Here is an 18,671-nt window from a genome sequence, read left to right as displayed (position 1 = left end):
AAGTAGTGACTACTAGGAACTAGTTGGCTGTATTAGGGACACTCCCCACAATCTCCCAAAAACTCACAGACGCTGCAGGTCTGACATTTGCTGGGTGACTGCCTGGGCTTTATTACCGGGCTCGCATTCTGAAGGACTCAGCAGACTGAAATAAATAAGGCCTTTTATGAACTTAAGCATGTTAAAGTGTTCCTGCTTCCTGGTTCAGAATAGGTACTTAAATAGAATGTGTTTGAAAGGCCAGGCAGTGGTGGCCTTTAATCCCAGCACTCGGGAGGAAGAGGCAGGCGAATCTCTGATCCACAGAGTGAGTTCCAGGAGAGTCAGTCTACAGAGTGCAACCCTGTCTCAAAAAACCAAACCAAAAAAAAAAAAAAAAAAAACCCAAACCAAAGCAAAGCAAAAGAATATGGTTGAAAAGATGAAGGAGAGCTGGTGAGATGGTTGGGCTGGGGAGTGGGAGGATGGAAGGGTGGGGGGGATGAGTGGAGGGATTGGAGGGTAGGGGGGTGAGGGGGTAAGGGTGGGGTAAAATCACTTGTCACATAAGCCTAACTACTTGGGTTCTATTTCAGACCACGTCTGTGATTTTGGATTTGAGTTTATCTGGATGGACCTTCCCACTGCATGTGGGAGGCCCCTTGTGATGCAAGGTGTGAACTCAGATGAACCGAACTTATGGGTGTCCAGGCCAGCAGAGTGTTTACTATCTGGATGTGACGTAGGGCTGTAGTTCAAGCAAAAGAAAACCTCGAATTTAGGCCTAGATGTAAGTACAAGGTAGGCCCCTGCCAAAGGTCAGCCCAGGGGCTCAGACAATGGGGTGTTTTTCCTACCTTTCCCTCCCTCTCCCCAGCTCCACACCTATTGAACCTGGGCGGGGCACTGTGCAAAACCAACCTAGCCCAGAAAACTTCATTAGTTTACAAGTCTATTTGGGTAGACATGATTGGGGAGCTGCCCACAGTTTCCGTGCTGGGCAGAAGCAGGCGTTTTCAGAGTAGCTTCCCAGAATACAGAAACCGGTGTAGACAGAAGTCCTGCAGCCAGGCTAGTTAGGTACGCCAGAGGATAAAGCAGTGGAGCTGGTAGAGACGTGTGTGGAGTTCATCAGAGGAAGGTGTTCAGGAGCCTGAGTGCTGCTTCTGAGTGAGGGTAGGACCTGGAAGCTGAATGAGCATGTAAAACAGTAAACAGGCCAGGGCAGTGGTGGTGCACACCTTTAATCCCATCACTCAGGGGCAGAGACGGGCGGATCTCTGTGAGTTCAAGGCCAGCTCCAGGACAGGCCTCCAAAGCTACAGAGAAAGTCTGTCTCTAAAACAAAACAAAACCCAAAAAAACAAAACAGTAAACAGAAAAGGATGGTCTGTGCATCCTGTCTACATCCACTGAGGTAGGACCTTGGAGGCAGAGTCGACTCTCTGAGTCGGCTTCCTCATCTGTGACACAGGGACATTAGTGTCTGCCTGGAGGTGTGAAGGGAGATGGTTATTCCTACTTCTCAGGCCAACAGTCACAGTGAGGCACTGTTAGACATTTTCAGCAGGCTTCACAACTATCCTAGACTTTAGACAGGAGTGTTAATCTCAGTTTTCATGGGCTTTGGCCAAGGACAGAGATCCATGTAGGTTCCCTCCTCCTATAAGTGACATGAAGAGACAGGCCTGAAGGGGTGGTTGGGAGGACCTGGGTTTGGACCCACTACCATCTGGGATGGGCACGACAGTGTGGACATGAAGCTGCTATTTGTTAGTTACTTAAAGGCTAGAGTGTCCCAGGCTTTATCTTTTAGGCCACCGTATCTCTCATATCATGACACGGAGAATTCTTATTAGTTATGAAAGCTTGGCCATAGTTTAGGCTTGTTTCTTGCTAGCTCTTATAACTTAACCTGTTTCTCTTCATCTATGTTTTGCCCCAGGGCTTCTTATATTTTCTTTCTTTCTTTCTTTCTTTCTTTCTTTCTTTCTTTCTTTCTTTCTTTCTTTCTTTCTTTCACTGCTTCTTGTGTCTGGCTGGCTGGCAGTTGCCTGGCTTCTGGCCCCAGGTGTGTCCCTCTCTTTCTCCCTCGTCCTCTCCCCCATCTTCTCTCTCAAGCCTAGAACTTTCCTTGTACTTATTCTCTCTGCCCACCAGCCCTACCTACCCCTCTCCTGCCTAGGTATTGGCCATTCAGCTTTCTATTAGACCAATCAGATGCCTTAGCCAGGCAAGGCGAAATAACAACACATCTTTACATAATTAAACAAATGCAATATAAACAAATGTAACACATCATTACACAATTAACAAAGGCAGCAGAAACAAATGTAACACACTTTTACGTAGTTAAAGTAATATTCCACAGCATAAACAAATGTAACACATCTTTGCCTAGCTAAACTAATATTCCACAACACTAGAGTTCTGGGGATACCTGGGACTAGATGGAGGCTTTTGGGAAGTCAAGAAGACCCAGAAACGTCCAGATACTTGTTTTATGGTCCTTGAGTCCAGAAGACTATGATGTCAAAATGACTCTACTGCTCTGAAACAGATCTGAGGCAGAGGAGTGTGCTGAATTAGGTTTGGGCAAGGTGATGGAAAGAGGGCAGGGAAACAGAGCATCACAACCCCTTCTCCTAGCACTTCATCCCTGCTATTTGAAGTGAGACAGGAAATGGGCAACTGGGTAGTTGGGTCTGTCAATGCCCAATCCCTGACAGATGCCCAGCAGGCGGAGACGGGCCTCAGCAGGGCTGGGCCCAGCACAGGCCACATTGCAGTAAGGCTCCTCATACTGACCCGGTATCAAGGCCTCCTCCAGCAGGTTGAGTCGCAATAGACCCTGGTCATGGAGGGCTTGCAGAGTCTCTCGAATGCTAGGGGAACTCAGCATCTCTATATGCTGGGACACCAGGCACATGATGCCCACCAGGTAGCCACGGGCCCGAGGGTGGGCAGGCAGGGCCGGCTGCAGGCCACAGGCCACCATGGCAGATGCCAGCAGCAAATCCACACCGTAGATCTCCAGGATCCAGTCTCGAAGGTAGAACCCTCCCATGCGTGGGTTGATCTCGATGAGCTTTGGCCCAGCCCCAGTCATCTTGAGCTCCACATTGAAAACTCCATCTAGCAGCCCACAGCTCAGGCAGCAGCGAAAAGCTGCCTGTACCAGCTGGGCCTCCTGCTCTGGTGCTAGCCCAGTGGGCATGCAGGCTGCAGTCTCCGTGAAGCCAGGCAGCCTTGTGGGGCCATTATCAGAGACAAAAGCAGCCAGCAGCCGTCCACCAAACACCACCAGGTCCACATCATGCTCTGTGCCCTCGACAAATTCCATCAGCAGCATGGCATTGCCCCAGCCCAGCCCAATGCCCGGGTGGTCAGCTTCACCCTGCAAGTCATGGAGGATCCGGGAAAAGTGCTCATGGCACTGGGGTCCATCCTTCACCAGCTGCACACCCACTGCTCCTGAGCCAAATTCCAGTTTCATCACACCTGGCAGGGGTACCTGGTCGATGGCTCTCTCCACATCAGCCTCACTCTCCAATGGGCAGCAGGCCACAGCATGGAGGGAAGTCGCAGGCCAGGGTGGGCCCGGGCATCGCAATAGGTGTAGCTGAGTACGGCTCTTCTGCTTTGCCAGGCACATGGCAGCTGGGGGGCTGCAGGGCAGACCCAGCTCACGGCAGAGCAGAGCGGTAAGCACCAAGCAATCATCCCAGAAGGAGAAGCAGCCGTCTAGCTTCAGGTTGCGTGCTCGTACCAGCTCAGCCAGCAGCTTTGCATTCTCCTCATCTCTCCGGTGCTCCGTCACATCGAAGTGGATGAAGGTCTGCACCAGCTGGGAGGCAAAGTGGTTAGGGTCCGATTCCACCAGGTGCAGCTGCAGAAACAGAAGCGAGCAGGAGGGACCTCCGTGTCAGCAGGTGTTGGGTCATGGAGGAGACAGGATGGTGTCCCACAGGGGAGGCTAAATCATAAACACCAGGAGCTCGGAATATGTTTATTGATGACGTGTTGAGTAAATGGAAAGTGCAGAGGTGGGACACCTGCTTCGGCCTGGAGGGGCAGGAAGTCAGAAGGAAAAACTTCGGGAGGAAAGAGTAGGCTGGGCTTGAGGGGCCAGGAGCAAGGAGAGAACACCAGAGGACTCACTAGGACTCACTCACAAGCAGCTCCTCCCTCCCCCACGCCGCAGGGCTTGGAGACCAGCCATCAGAGCTGGGACAGGAGACAGGTGGCTTGGTTATCATTCATTTTGCATGTTCTAACACTGTAATGTGATGTGCAGGACTCCTGAGGGGCCGAGTCCCCAAAGCTTGTGGTTTGCTGGGGGAAACACAGGCACAAGGCAGCTGATACTCAGGGCAGAAGCAGCCACTGATGAGGGGAAGGGGCTGTTTGTAAGGTATCTTGGCATCAGGAGTCTTTCAGTACTTCAACTGACATACACACTATCAGGTAGGAACTGTGATGCCAAGGCTGTCTGGGAATTCCTCAAGGACCGTGCATGGCAGGAAAAAAGGCGAGGAGGCCACTGTGGTGGACTAGGGCCAGCCTGAGAGAACCTCAGCTTTCCTGTTTCAATGGGAATGAGAATGTCTGTTGCCTGGTTAACTCCATATCCTACAATGTGAGTCCCTGCCTCCTCCCAACAGTAGAGTTGACTTGAGGTCTGCGAACTACTTTTTCACCCCCAGAGGACCCTATATGCCAAGCTGCAGGAATTCGACTCCAAAGACCTTTCCCCAAGGCAGAGCTAGACTCCTTACCCAGTTGTTTCAGACCTAGGAGCTACAAGGTTTGGCAGTACATGCTTGTAATTCCAGCATTCAGGAAGCTGAAGCAGGACGATTGTGTTTTGAGAACCAAGTCTACATAGTGAAACTCTGGCTCAAAAAATAAAGCATGGAGGGGCAACTCAAGAGAGTAATCCCGGGGCTGGAGGGATGGCTCAGTGGTTAAAAGCATTGCCTGCTCTTCCAAAGGTCCTGAGTTCAATTCCCAGCAACCACATAGTGGCTCACAACCATCTGTAATGAGGCCTGGTGCCCTCTTTAGGCATGCATGTAGACGGAATACTGTATACATAATAAATAAATAAATAAATAAATAAATAAATATTTTTTTTTTTTAAAAAAAGAGAGTAGTCCCAACCCTTGGGAGACAGAAGAAAGAGAATCTCAGAAGTTCAAGGCCAGCCTTATTTTCCTATTAAGTTTCAGGCTACCCTGGGCTGCAGAGTTAGATAGACCCTGTCTGACATTAATAAACAATCACTGAAATAAACAAAAATACAAAAATAAAATAACATGTCTGAAATCCCAGAATCTGGAGATGGACGTAGGAAGACCAATTCAAAGGCAGCTGCAGCTATATAAGGAGGCTGAGACCACCAAGAGTTATGTGAGAACCTGTCTCAAAGATCCCAAAATACTGAGGGCTGGAGAACTGGCTTAGCCACTAAGCGCTTGCTGTTTTGCAGAGGACCAGAATTTAGCGCCCACTTTAGGTGGCTCTGGATCCGACGACACCCTTTTCTGGACTCCACTGACACCGGCACACACTTGTGCATATACATACATGAGGCCCTCCCCACATACAACATACATTTGAAAAAGTAAAATAAATCAGGGCTGGAGGGATGGCTCAGCAGTGAAGAGCACTGGCTGCGCTTCCATAGACCAGGCTTAATTCTCAACACCCACACAGCAGCTAACAATTGTCAGTAACTCCGGTTCTAGGGGAATCGATGCTCTTTTCTGGCCTCAGTGGGCACCAGGCACCACTTTGGTGCATAGACATGCATGCAAGCAAAACACCCATATACATAAAATAAAATAAAATAAAATAAAATAAAAAAAATAAATGAAAACTGGAGCTGTAGCTCAGTGATAGAGTGCTTGCTCGCATAGAATATGCAAGGCTCTAAACTCAATCCCTAAAACAGCAAGGAAAAACAAAAACAAAACAATTGAACAAGGTGGTGCACGCTTTAATGTGCCAGCACTACAGCACAGCACTAGGGTGGAAGAGGCAGGAGGATCTCTGGGAGTCTGATGCTTGATTAAATAGCGAATCCCAGTCAACAAGAGTTATATAGTAAGACCCTTTCTCTCTCTCTTTTTCCTTTGGTTTTTTTCGAGACAAGGTTTCTCCATAGCTTTGGTGCCTGTCCTGAAACTAGCTCTTGTAGATCAGGCTGGCCTCGAACTCACAGAGATCCACCTGCCTCTGCCTCCAGAGTGTTCGGATTAAAGGAGTGCACCACCACAGCCCGGCAGGCCCTTTTTCAAAAATAAAGAAAATAGAGATCTGAGCTCCGCGGTTGACCTGGAGTACCACCTGCTTTCGGCACATTCCAGCCCATCTATCCCACCTCTTTTCCTTCTATGCCCTCTGAGGGGCCTTTCACAGCAACCGGTCCCGCCCCGGCAAGGAGGCCCCGCCCCCACCTTCACCAATCAGACGGCGACTTGAGGGTCGGGACCCGCCCCCCCGCCCCCGCCCACCTTCAGTCCGTAGTCCCGCGCCGCCTCCCACACGAACTTCTTGCTGACGCCGCCCGCACCGATCACCAGCAGTTGCTTTCCTTCCATGAGGCGGCGCCCCGAGCGCCGCAGCATGGTCTCCACCAGCGGTGCTGCCGCAGCCTCCTTTACCGAGTGCCCCAGGCGCGGCGCGGCCCACAGCCCCTCAAGCGCGCCGCACGCCTCCAAGCACAGGCCACTGTTCAGCTTAAGGACCGCGGGGGTCAGCGTGCGGCCGGCCACTGTGAGAACGAAGTCCACGCCTGGGCCGGGCGAGGATGCGCGAACTGAGCATCCCCTCCCCCCAATCCGGTCCCCACGCAACCCAGACCGAGTCGCGCCTCCTGTGCTCACCGAGGAAGTCTATGTGCACTTGGCGCCCACCGCGCTGCTCGACACTCAGTCCGGCCTCCAGGGCCAGCACTGCGGCCAGCGCGGCTTCTGCTGCTTCTTTGATGCGCTGCCCCAGGAGCGCCACCTGCGCCGCCTCTTCCAGGCCGCACTGGGCCAGCGCCACCTCCAGTGTCCTCGGCAGGGTGTTGTGATGCCGCGCGAGCTGGTCCCCACGGCCCACACCGCACACCACCTGACCAGAGTGCAGCTCAGAAGGGGCTGGCCAAGACTCACCTTTCTAAGTACCCCTTCGACCCCTGAGCATCTTTCCTGCACCAAAATACAGGCCCCACCTTCCCTGTGCTTCAAGAACTCCTTTCTTCCATCAAGACTTAAACTGTATAAATCACTCTTGGCTTCACACTGGCCATCTGGTCCCCAGATCCCTCGGGGTTATGTTGGCTTCCAGGCCCAGCTCGAAGATTCCAAGCATGCTTGCTCCTACCTGCTATAGCACTCTGTTTTTTTCTAGTCTTAGGCTGTCTCTTGAAGACCCTCCTCATCTCCCCTGGAGTTCTGCTGAGTACCCAGGTCCCCCTAGACTTCCTAGGCTCCCCAGCTTGGAGACTTTCCTGCGGGACTGACCCTAAATTAGTTTCTTCTGTAAGGAGGAACATACTGGAAAAGGAATCAGGCCCCTAGGTCTGAATGGGGGTTGAGCACAGGGGCTCCTGATACAGAGGGTTCAGGAGAGTTGAACAGGAAGAAGTGTCAACCTCAGAAGTCCCCTCCCTCCAAAGATCATGTCCTCTCTGCACCAGGCCCTCATCAGATCAGTGGGGTTGGGCAGAGCTGGGGAGGACAGGGCCATGACCTATGGCATTCTCACCTTGCTCAGTAGGGGCCTATCACCCTGGATCCGACACACCACTGCACAGATGCGCACAGCCAGCTCGGGGCCAGGTGCGGGACTGCCTGGGGGAACAGGAAGAAGTTAACCGGGAGACAGGGTCTGGGAGGCCAGTCTCTGCTCTCAGTTCCTGGCTAGCACAGGCGAGAACCTGGCAAGGGCAGCCGGGCAGGTGGGCACATGGCCTCCACAAGCACACTCTCCTCCTCCTCCAGCTTCTCCAGCAATGCCAGCACCGTGTTCACCACTGCAGACGGCTCCACCCGCAGGTGCAGGCGCAATGCTTGCTGTCCCCGCCAGCGCCAGCCGCTAAGCCTCACAGCCACCTATAGCAGAAAAGGGAGAGGACCTTCCTCATCACCACCTCATGGGCCTGAAATGTAGGGTGTTCATGCCACATATTCAGTATGTAAACTGGGGCACAGGGCACTGCTGTGGAGAAATGGGGCAGTGACAGAGTTGAGAATTTGGGATCCTTTCCCAGTAGGACTTGGTAATCATTACATGGGTTCCCTCCTTTGGGTATCCACAAAGACCTCAGTGCAGAGAGGGACCTCCTGTTACCTGTGATGCTTCACCCAAGGCCTCAGAGTGCACAAAGGCCTCTATTTCCTCTTTCACCAGTGTTTCCTGGCCCTCCTTCCCACTCAGCTCCACCAGCCGTAGTCCAGGGCTGGCATCCCCTCCCCGAAGCAGCCCTGGAGGCCTATAAGTGAAAGCCAGGGTAGCTGGCACCGCCACATCGGTCTGCTGGGACAGCAACCACCTCGTCAACAGCCGGTCTTCCAGCAGTCGTGCCAGCTCCGCTGAGGCTCCTGTGGGGCAAGCGAGGTTCCGAGCCAGCTCTGCCGCCTCCCTGCCATGGCCAGATTCTGGCCCCAGGCCTGCCAGGAAGTAGGTGGCATGCCGAGGGGGAACAAAATCATCCAGGAATGTCAGGCCCCCTGGATAGAAGCTCACGGCCTTGGAGACCAGCAGGGACGCCTCACCCTCTTGGCCTGGAGCTGCCACCTTCATCAACCATGCGGGGGACAGGCAAAGGAGCATGTTTCCTGTGGGCAAAGGGAAGGAAGTGGCTGGCCAGGGAATGCTGAATGGTGCCAACACCCTCCACCTCCCGCCCAGGCTTCAGTGTCATGGGGGTCAGTGACTCCCTGAACCCACCCCTGCTCAGAGCAGCTGGTCCTGTGGAATGCAGGCAATTGCCAAGGTTGGTGGATGTTTTGGGATATGGCCGGGGTAGGGTGGGGCTGCCCTTTCTGTAGGAGAGAGTAGGGAACTTGGGCATACACTCACCAGGGTTCTGGACCCCACCCTCCAGCAACAGAGACAGAAAGGTGCTGGGAGAACCCAGAATGCACAAGGTCACCTCTGCCCCAGGGCGGCCTGAGGGAAGAGAATATCGCCATGTCCACCAGGAGTCCTCCTCTTGGCTGCCCTTCTGCCCATTTCCTGTGACCTCCCCATTCCCACCCTCTCAGAGGACGGAGGGAGCTGAACATGAAGGAGGAGGGATCTGCCATCCTGCCTTGAGACTGTTTTATCTGCATCTGATCCAGAAGGCACTGGAGGATGAGTCTAACCTGAGTTTGGATTTTGTATGTGACCTCAGAAGGGTCACTCTTTCTCTAAGCCTCAGTTTTCCAGTCTGTGTGATAGGAACAAGTTTGTGTTCTAGCTGCAGATCATTTGGTCCACACGAAATTATTCATGACCCACCTGATCTATGAAACAAGGAGGCATCTTGGGATCGCAACTGCTCAGCTGCCTCCATAGCATCTCCTAAGACATCATTCTAGACGTTTCCCGTTCCACAGAATATGCAAATGTACCGTGGAATTCCAGGGAGCAGGGTGAGTAGGGTGGGACATGGTGGGGAGCCCTGACCGGATGTCCTTGGAGACAATACCTGCCTGCCTTAGGCCCTCTGGTTTTGTCTTTAGACAGAACCAGAGCCTGGGGGAGACAACCTGAATAGACAGGGGAAGCAACTGGACTGAAGATCCCTCCCTGTCTCTGGGAGACCCCCTTTGTGGAGCCCGGAGGCACCTGTACGAGGTGCCTGGCTGCGGTCCTGGGTCTCAGGAAGGCCAGCTTGCTGCAGACAGCTCTGAAGGAGACCATAGTAGTACAGAGTCCAGGCCCGAGCCTCAGCCTCTTCTGGGGAGCCCTTGCAGTCCAGGCTAACATCCTGGCGCCAGGGCCCAGGGAAGCAGCCTGTGGGTGGCAAGGGAGCGCCTTCTTTCCATGGTCCTTCCTTTCCATCCAGGTCCTTGGAGCCCAGGGGACAGTCCCACTCCGTACTCAGTGGATCCTGGCAGAGCTGAGCAGGGGCAGAAACGGTACATCTTGGGCAGGATTGGCAAGGGAGCACTTGAAGTCACTTAATGGTATAAACCTGCCTCCCAGTCTTCCTACCTGGCTCCCATTCAAAGGACCAGAAGAGGGAGGAGTTAGGGGGAGGGAAGGCTTTTGAGTGGGACCTGTGGCTAGACCTGTGATGTCCTGAGGCTAGTCCCCTGATGGGACTGCCGAGCCCCACCCCACACTAACTGGCTCTCCAGGAGCCCAGGGTTTGTTCTTTGCCTCATTGCAGTCCCAGTACCACACAGTGCAGACACACAGTAATTGCTCCCCAGATGGTTACTCACTAAAATACCTCAACCATTGTCCAACTCTGTTCTCTCTGGGCCTCAGTGACTCATCGACTATCATGGACCTTGTTGTCACTGATTAGTAATCACCTATTACTGATTAGGTGAATTTATTTTCTATTCATCACCCCTATGTCCTCTGGGTAAGGACTGGAATCCTTTTCTTTCTTTCTTTCTTTCTTTCTTTCTTTCTTTCTTTCTTTCTTTCTTTCTTTCTTCTTTTTTCTGAGACAAGGTTTCACATAGTTCAGGCTGGTCTCAAGCTTTTATGTAATGGAGCACAGCCCTCAGCTTCTGAGGCATCTGTCTCTCCTTCCGAGTACTGAGATTACAGGCATGTGCCACCATGACAGGTTTACATGACAGTGCCGGGGCTGGAACCTGGCCTCTGGCCTCCTGTAAGCTGGGCCAGCACTCTGCCCACTGCCTTCAACCTCAGTCCCTCCATTCATTCCTTGTTCTTCTTCATTTTTCCTTTTCTTTTTTTTGAGACGGGGTTTTGCTCTTTGAACTAGGCTAAAAACTGAAGGCATTCCACTTCCCAAGTGGAGAAATTACAGGTGTACCCCACTACATTTGCTCTCATGGGGAGGGGGGATTAAACCAGGGCCCCCTACATGCTAGGCCGCATTCCTCTAAACAAATTATAGCCCCAGCTCTGTTTTGCTCTTGCTGTTTTGCTATGTGGCCCATGCTGGCACTGAGCTGTCAATCCCACCACACCTGGCTAAATATCTCTACAGGTGTATGGTATCCTGGCACTGTCTTCTTTGCAGGAAGTCTGACACCCATGTCCCCTCTTTGAGGCTGGGAGTCTCAGCGTGATAGAAATGGGGACATTACTCCTTGCAGTGTCTTGACCTATACAAGCCTGGAAGCTGGGCCTGTCTTTCAGGAGATAGACTGAGCCACCTTGGACAGGTTGTTAGCTTTCTCTGGCTTGGTTAGCTCTCACCTGGATGCCTGGTGCATGCCTTATTCCCACCCCATTGGTTCCAAAGAAACATCTGGCCTGAGGGGGGGATCATCTATTGGTTCAGAAACTGTAAGCTATGGCTCAGATATCCAAGGTCTGGGCCTCAGACCTTCCATGCATCTCAGGACACCAGGGCTGAATTCTTTGTGTCCTTTCCTAGAAAAGTACTCTGATGTCACACACTGTAGGCTCATCGCGGTGTCTCCAAACCCGGACCAGTTCTGGGCACACAGGTGGGCACATAGGTGCTATTGGAATGAGGAACTGTCATTGGGTTGACAGCACCTACCTCCTGGGAATAATGTGGCCCAGGTGAGTGCCTGGTACACTGGGTAGGGGTCAAGGAATGGAGCTGGTTATGGGGTGGGAGCTGTCAGAAGCAGGACTCTTTGGGTGCCAGTTCTTGCCCTCCCTCTATCCAGGGACTTGGGCCTTTGTGGGAAGGGACCACAAGAGACTCACCATCTTGGAGGTGGAGAGGCTGAGAGACTAAGGGACAGAGAGACAAAGCAGGGATCAGGGCAGCCAGGTCCCTAACAGACCTTTCAGCCCTGAAGACTTTAAGGAACCCAGATACTCTCTGTCCTATCCCTGCCCCACCCCCACCTCAAGGAAAAAAGAGACTCTGCTCCATGGACCCCAAGAACCATGCACCTCCGAATCCTCCACCCCACCCCCCACCCCCACGTTACTCCAGCTATACTGGGGTATTGGCTCAGTCCCTGCACCCAGGGTCCCTATGAGTATGTAAGGTTAGTTCCAGCTCTACAGGTTCTCAGGGTCCCCAACCTGCATTCCCACTTATCCCTGCTCCCTGCTTCCCCTGGGGTAGGACAAGAATGGGGTACCTGCTGGTAGCAGCAACTGAGCCAAGCTGGGCAGTCGAGCGAGCGGGTAGGCAGAGACCAAGGGAGTGCAGCAGTGGTGGCGGCACTATCGCTATTGGTGTGCCCTTATATAGTGAGCCTGGCCATGCTGGGGCGGGGCAGCCTGCATTCATGCCAGGGCCCCGCCTCCCCCTTTCCCTTGTGGCTCCCCCTCTCTGCACCTCAGGCTTAGGACAAGGGACTTGTGGGCCAAGGGTGTTGGGATCTGACGACTGAGAGAGTAGTTCACAGGACAGAGGGGTATCCTCAGACACAGCCCTGATCCCAGGCAAAGACTGTCTAGACACAGACAGATCTACAGTGAGATCCACAGGGAGAAGGGAGGAAAAGGCGTGGGTGATCACGGTGAGAGTCTGTGTAGGGAGGGCTGAGCCCAGCCTATTACTGGCACTGACTGCCTGGGGTCGGGCACAGGCTGAAGCCTATCTTTAGTTGGAGCTAGTGCTCCCAGCCAGGCAGCTGTCAATCCTAATCAGGAGCCCCTGGCTATCCGGGACACTCTCTCACAGTGCCTACTGAGTCAGGGTCTCTGCCTATTAGGTAGCATGAAGGCAGCCCAATAAAATGCTGGTGTGAAGCCAGTAATACACTGGTTTCCATGGCAGGGCCACCAGCCAGGAGCAGAGCTTCCAGAGGCCCGCACACCTGATCCCTGCACCTGCCGTTGCACCCACAATCTTCCTGAAAACCACACAGTCCTACTCGGGGCTCGTGCCATCTGCTGTGTGTATCATTTACCTGAGTTCTGGCTGCAGGATCTGGACATCTGCCCTTCACTTTCCTTCTGCCCTAGATGGGGTCAGATTCACTGTAGGGTCTAGCCCCATATGGCCTCTACCTTCCCCCAAACACTCTGATCCTCCCTCCCCACCTGCTTAGCTACCCAGAACTGTATTGTTCTCAAGAGCAGGTTTGCAATGAGAGCATTAAGGAGGCCCAGCACGTCTTGGGGACAGAGGTAGCAGGTGTTTTGTAGTTTCCCAGTTAGTGCCTACACAGTAGTCTGTGAGGGCCCCCTCTGTCTACCTCTATAAGGAAGGTGACTTATCCAGGGCTCCCTAGTCCTTCATGTCAACCCACTGGACTTTTCCTGCTATGAGATATCCTGCTCCAGGTCCACACCCTAATTGTCACCATTCTGATTCCTACAATAAGGGGGAGCCACCCCAGGAACCCCACCCACTTCCTTGCTACATGTATGGCCTGAGCTCCAGAGGGGTCCTACTGTGGGGACAAAGTGGAGTACAGATGGGTCATGCAGCCTCTGGAGACTCAGTTTCTCACTTTCAAATGGGGGTTACTGTGCATTCTTTACAGGACTGGCGGAGTACGGGTTCTGGATACTAGGTGAGCTTGTGATTTCAGCAAATTCTAGTTCATTTTTCTTTCCTTTTCTTTCTTTTTTCCTAATTTATTTTTATTTTATTTGCATGTATATCTGTGTGAAGGTGTCAGATCTTGGAGCTACAGTTGTGAGCTGCCATGTGGGTGCTGGGAATTGAACCCAGGTTCTCTGGGAAAGCAGTCAGTGCTCTTAACCACCGAGCCATCTCTCCAGTCCTCTTTTATCCCCCCAAGACAAAGTTTCTCCGTGTAGTCTTGGCCGTCCTGGAACTCCCTCTGTAGACCGGCCTGACTTCAAACTCAGAGATCCACCTGCCTCTGCCTCCACAGTGCTGGGTTAAAGGTGTGCGCCACCACTGCCTGGCCTGCAAGTGTTTATTGCTGTAACAGGCCCTGTGTGAGAGCATGCTGTAGCTCCACTCCTAACACTGCGAAAGCTGCTGAGACTCTGCCATTAGGTAGGGGAGCAAGGCTCAGAGCGGTAGCTAGCTGGAATCCTTCCTGTGCTCCACTGTGTGCCTGCTGCTCAGGGAACAGCATGGGGCTGTCCACCCCCGGCAAGCCTGGAGAGGCATCAGGCCACTTGTGCTTGTCAGCAGGTGAAAAAAGAAAAGTCTGAGATGTCTTAAATGTACTTACAAGGGGTAGAGGAGAGGGGAGGTAACAAGTAAACAGCCAGCAGCTCCTAAACTGTTGAAAGGTTGGTTCACACTCCAGGAGTTGAACCATGATGGTGTCATTATTTTTACAATCCAGCCAGTCAAGAATCAATATTGCAACCCAGAAATGGTGGTGCCCACCTTTAATCCCAGCACTCAGAAGGCAGAGACATGTGGATCTCTGTGAGCTCAAGGCCTGCCTGGTCTACAAAACAAAGAACGAGTTTCAGGACAGCCAGTGCTACATAGAGAAACCCTATCTGGAAAACAAACAAACAAACAAAAAGCAATATTGCTGTAAATCTCAGCACTAGTCAGGAAGGAAAATTGCCTCAAATTCCAGGCTAACCTTGGCTACTTAGTTGGCTTACTAAGCTTACTATCTCAAAAAAATTAAAGTAATACTAAGTTGGGCCTGCTGTCACAGGCCTTCGTTCCGGATATTGGAAAGTTTGAAGCAGTAGAGTGACAAATTCATACCTGGCTGGGCTACAGAGCAAGCCCAAGGCCAGCATGGGTCACTTTATAAGACCTTATCTCAACATGAAAAATCACAGGGAAGACTCGGGGTGTGACTCAGACTTGCTTGGCACAAATGAGGATCTGGGCTCAACTCTATTACCTCAAACAAAACAAGACAACTAGGTGGTAGTGGCTCACACCTTTAATTCCAGCATTTGGGAAGCAGAGACAGGTGGATCTCTGAGTTTGAGGCTAACCTGGTCTATATAGTGAGTTCCAGGACAGCCAGGGCTACACAGAAAAACTGACTTGAAAACACAACCAAACAACAACAAAACCCCAACAAGACAAAGACACTATAGCTGGGTGTGGCAATCCCAGCAATCAGGAGGCTGAGGAAATATGGTGGGTTGAAGGCTAGCCTGGACTACATAGAAAGACCCTGACTTGAGGGAGGCATGGTAACCCACACCTGTAATCCAAGCATTCCAGAAGCGGAGGTAGGAGGATTAGGAGGAGTTCAAAATCATTTTAGGTAACATATGGAGTTTGAGACCAGTCTGGGCAACATGAGATTTTGTTTTGAAACACAAGCAAATAAGGCCCTGTCTCAATAAGGGAGAACCAGCCAGGCATGGTGGCGTTTACCTGTAATCCTAGAGTAGGATGACCATGTTTTTTTTTTTGTTTTGTTTTGCTTTGGTTTTGTTTTTTTTTAATATTTATTTATTTATTATGTATACAATATTCTTTCTGTCTGTGTATATGCCTGCAGGCCAGAAGAGGGCACCAGACCTCATTACAGATGGTTGTGAGCCACCATGTGGTTGCTGGGAATTGAACTCAGGACCTTTGGAAGAGCAGGCAATGCTCTTAACCTCTGAGCTATCTCTCCAGCCCTTGTTTTGTTTTTTTGAGACAGGGTTTCTCTGTAGTTTGGGGGCTTGTCCTGGAACTCACTCTGTAGACCAGGCTGGCCTCGAACTCACAGAGATCCCCCTGCCTCTGCCTCCTGAGTGCTGGGATTAAAGGTGTGTGCCACTACTGCCCAGCGTATCACCATGTTTTTATAGTCAACTTTGTCTGCAGCAAGTTTCAGCCCAATTTGGGCTACCTATCAATAGTCTGTCTAAAAGAGAGAGAGAGAGAGAGAGAGAGAGAGAGAGAGAGAGAGAAAATAGCCAAGTATAGTGTACACATACACACCTGTAATCTCAGTACTTGAAAGATGGAGGCAGGAACAGGAGTTAAAACTTCAAGGCCAGGGGCTGGAGAGATGGCTCAGCAGTTAAGAGCACTGCCTGCTCTTCCAAAGGTCCTGAGTTCAATTCCCAGCAACCACATGGTGGCTCACAACCATCTGAAATAAGATCTGATGCCCTCTTCTGGCCTGCAGGCAGACACGCAGACAGAATATTGTATACATGATAAATAAATAAATAAATAAATTAAAAAAAAAAAAAACTTCAAGGCCAGCCTTGGCTGCATTAGCAAGTTAAAGGTTAGATGTTGAAGAGATGGCTCAGTGTATGGCTTAGTTGTTAAGAGCACCCACTTTTCTTCCTGAGGGCCCAGGTTCAAATCTCAGCACCTACATAGTAGCTCATAACTGTCTGAAATCCCAGTTCCAGGGAATTCAACATCCTCTTCTGACCTCCTTGGACATCAGTCAAGCAATGTTACACACACACACACACACACACACACACACACACACACACATACAAGTAAAGCATTCATATACATAAACAAACAAAAATGTCTGATAAGATGATTCAGTGGACAAACACACTTGCTGCCAAGCCTGATAACCTGACTGTAATTCCTGGGAGCCATAGACCCAACCCCTGCAGGTTGTCCTCTGACTTACACATATGCTATGGTGCAAGTGTGTGCACTTTACTCCAGTCTTTGGGCCAGCATCATTGTGGTGGTTCAATAAGCCGTATTATTTCAGGGACATCTCTGTTTCAATGGTTATGAAAAGGATCCAAGTTGGGCAACTTCAGTCTGAGCTTAGGGCACTGAGATGTGGGCCAGGCATATGGGAAGAGCTGTGTCAATGTCTTTGCCTGGCAGGGTTAGGATAGACTGCCTGGAGTCAGTATGAGAGAAAAATGGGCAGGGAACCAAGAGGGAAGCTGGAATAGGACTGGTAATCTGCCCATTATCTGTAGGGGAAAACTGAGCCTCAGAAAGATCCTGAAAGCCTTTCTTATTCAAGAACTTGGCAGAAAGTCCAAATCTGGGCTCTGAAGCTGGGAGGGTGCGGGATCGGAGACATTTGTAGTGGGTGAAAGCACACGATGGCGATCAGGATCAGAAGTCCCCTTCCCGCCCACCCTAGGGCGAGGATTCACTTGGCCTTCCACTCATCGCTGAGCCCTGCTCCTGCCCCAGTTGATATCTTTTATAACGTTACAGGTTGACAGACACCTCTGGCCGTCATCCCAGCTTGTCTCACAGGGTGACACCTTAGGTATACTTTCTGACTCAGCCACTTTCCAGATCATTTTTGTTTTGTTTTGCTTTGTTTGTTTTTGGGGTTTTGAGACAGGGTTTCTCTGTGTAGCTCTGGCTGTCCTGGAACTCACTCTGTAGACCAGGCTGGCCTTGAACTCAGAGATCCACCTTCCTTTGCCTCCTGAGAGCTGAGATTTAAGGTGTGTGCCATCTCCTGGCAAGAGAGACTTCTGACTGCCAGGGTTTTGGCACTGACTAGAGGCTCTGAGATTATGTCCCTGGCAGTCATAGCTGCCTCTGCCTCCTTCTGTAACTATTTCCTCCAGAGCAAGCTTCATGTGAGGGAGACAAGTCTGCCTGGATCTGGCAGGTATCACAAAAGTGTATATGGGGTGCTTTTCTTTTCTTTCTTTTTTTGGGCAGGGGATAGGGAGGGGCGGTTTAAACAGGGTCTCACTAGGTAGCCCAAGCTGGCCTTGAACTCCAGATCCTCTTACCTCCACTTCCTAGGTGCTAGGGTTCCAGGTGTGCATCATCTGGTTTGGCTCCAAGGGTTCATTTCTACAGCCTCATCACTAGAATATTCCAGGTTCTGACGGAACCATGCTAGAGTCCCAGTACAGCTGATAGGGAACCTCCCACCCTAACCAGGGACCCGCACCTATCACCCCCAAGTGTGTACAGCTGGTATGTGGCTTCCCATTTGCACACCTGCTCTTTCTCCAACACCATATCACAAGAACTGATACCAGGGACTTTGTCATGACCAGCGTAGTGCCACCATACCTCCAAGAACACACTGACCTCTAGTCCAAATCTTACACAGGAGAAAAACTCAATTAAAGAAACAAAAGCAAAGAAACAAACCAACCCACTCCTGAGCCATGGAAGAGTACCAGGTCTTAGCCCATTGCCTCATAAGAATGGTCTCTCCCTTTGTGTGGGGTAGGGGTGGATTGCTGGTCTCCCTCCAAATCAATACTGTCTGTCCCACCCTCCTCGAGTGGACATCTCCTTCTTCCTTTCACTCTGCGCAGCCTCATTTCTGTTGCCTCCACCAGGGCCACTAGATGGTTTCCCACGGAAAGCAGGGCCACCAAGCCCTTCTCCCCAACTCCTGTCTGGCTCCCACCTCAGGGTGCTAGGAAGCTACCCAGGAGGCCAGGGTAGCCAGGATTGGGCTCTGTGGATAAGAGGCAGCATCAGAACAGCTCTGTTGTCTTGACAATGGCTCGTGTCCCAGGCACCCTAGCACCCACAGGGGCAATTACTGAGTGTAGGAGAGGGTTTCCATGGTGGCAGTCCCAAGGGGTACACCAGGCTTGGGGAGAAACAAGAGCTGGCAGGACCTTTCTCCTTTGTCCTGAGCACACTAGGTCTTTGTTCTTGTCTCGCTCTTTTGACAGATGGGACCAGGAGCATGGCTGGGGAGGTCAACATGGCTTAGAGTCCCCTACCCAAGGGAGGC

General features: G+C 51.6%; 1 protein-coding gene across 4 annotated transcripts; it reads right to left on the bottom strand.

Moving 5' to 3' along the window:
- Positions 1-1,205: 1,205 nt before the first annotated feature.
- On the bottom strand, positions 1,206-12,330 carry Carns1 (carnosine synthase 1). Of its 4 annotated transcripts, XM_048458352.3 has the most exons (10): positions 12,237-12,330; positions 11,851-11,877; positions 9,808-10,081; positions 9,055-9,144; positions 8,323-8,810; positions 7,910-8,084; positions 7,738-7,823; positions 6,870-7,101; positions 6,498-6,778; positions 1,206-3,868 (listed from the first exon to the last, which is right to left on the bottom strand). In XM_048458352.3, exons 2-10 carry the CDS (start codon positions 11,851-11,853, stop codon positions 2,642-2,644), a joined length of 2,856 nt encoding a protein of 951 aa, XP_048314309.1. In that variant the 5' UTR covers positions 11,854-11,877; positions 12,237-12,330; the 3' UTR covers positions 1,206-2,641. The 4 variants fall into 4 exon arrangements, with proteins under 4 accessions (XP_048314309.1, XP_048314315.1, XP_048314314.1 ...); XM_048458358.3 differs by lacking the exon at positions 11,851-11,877 and having other exon boundaries at positions 12,237-12,323; XM_048458357.3 differs by lacking the exons at positions 6,498-6,778; positions 6,870-7,101.
- Positions 12,331-18,671: the final 6,341 nt, after the last annotated feature.

This window comes from Myodes glareolus, chromosome 7, assembly GCF_982192425.1.
Source record: "Myodes glareolus chromosome 7, mMyoGla1.1, whole genome shotgun sequence".
Classification (NCBI taxonomy): domain Eukaryota; kingdom Metazoa; phylum Chordata; class Mammalia; order Rodentia; family Cricetidae; genus Myodes; species Myodes glareolus.
The sequence above is the reverse complement of the archived record's forward strand: the minus strand, read 5'-3'. Positions and strand labels throughout refer to the sequence as shown.

What these genes read in the sequence shown, in the direction of transcription:
- Carns1 (XM_048458352.3), bottom strand. An exon ending in TGCCCGGCTGCCCTTGCCAG is followed by an intron (nt 7,824 to 7,909) that starts GTTCTCGCCTGT and finishes CTGTTCCCCCAG; the next exon opens with GCAGTCCCGCACCTGGCCCC. An exon ending in AGTGCACATAGACTTCCTCG is followed by an intron (nt 6,779 to 6,869) that starts GTGAGCACAGGA and finishes CGCCCGGCCCAG; the next exon opens with GCGTGGACTTCGTTCTCACA.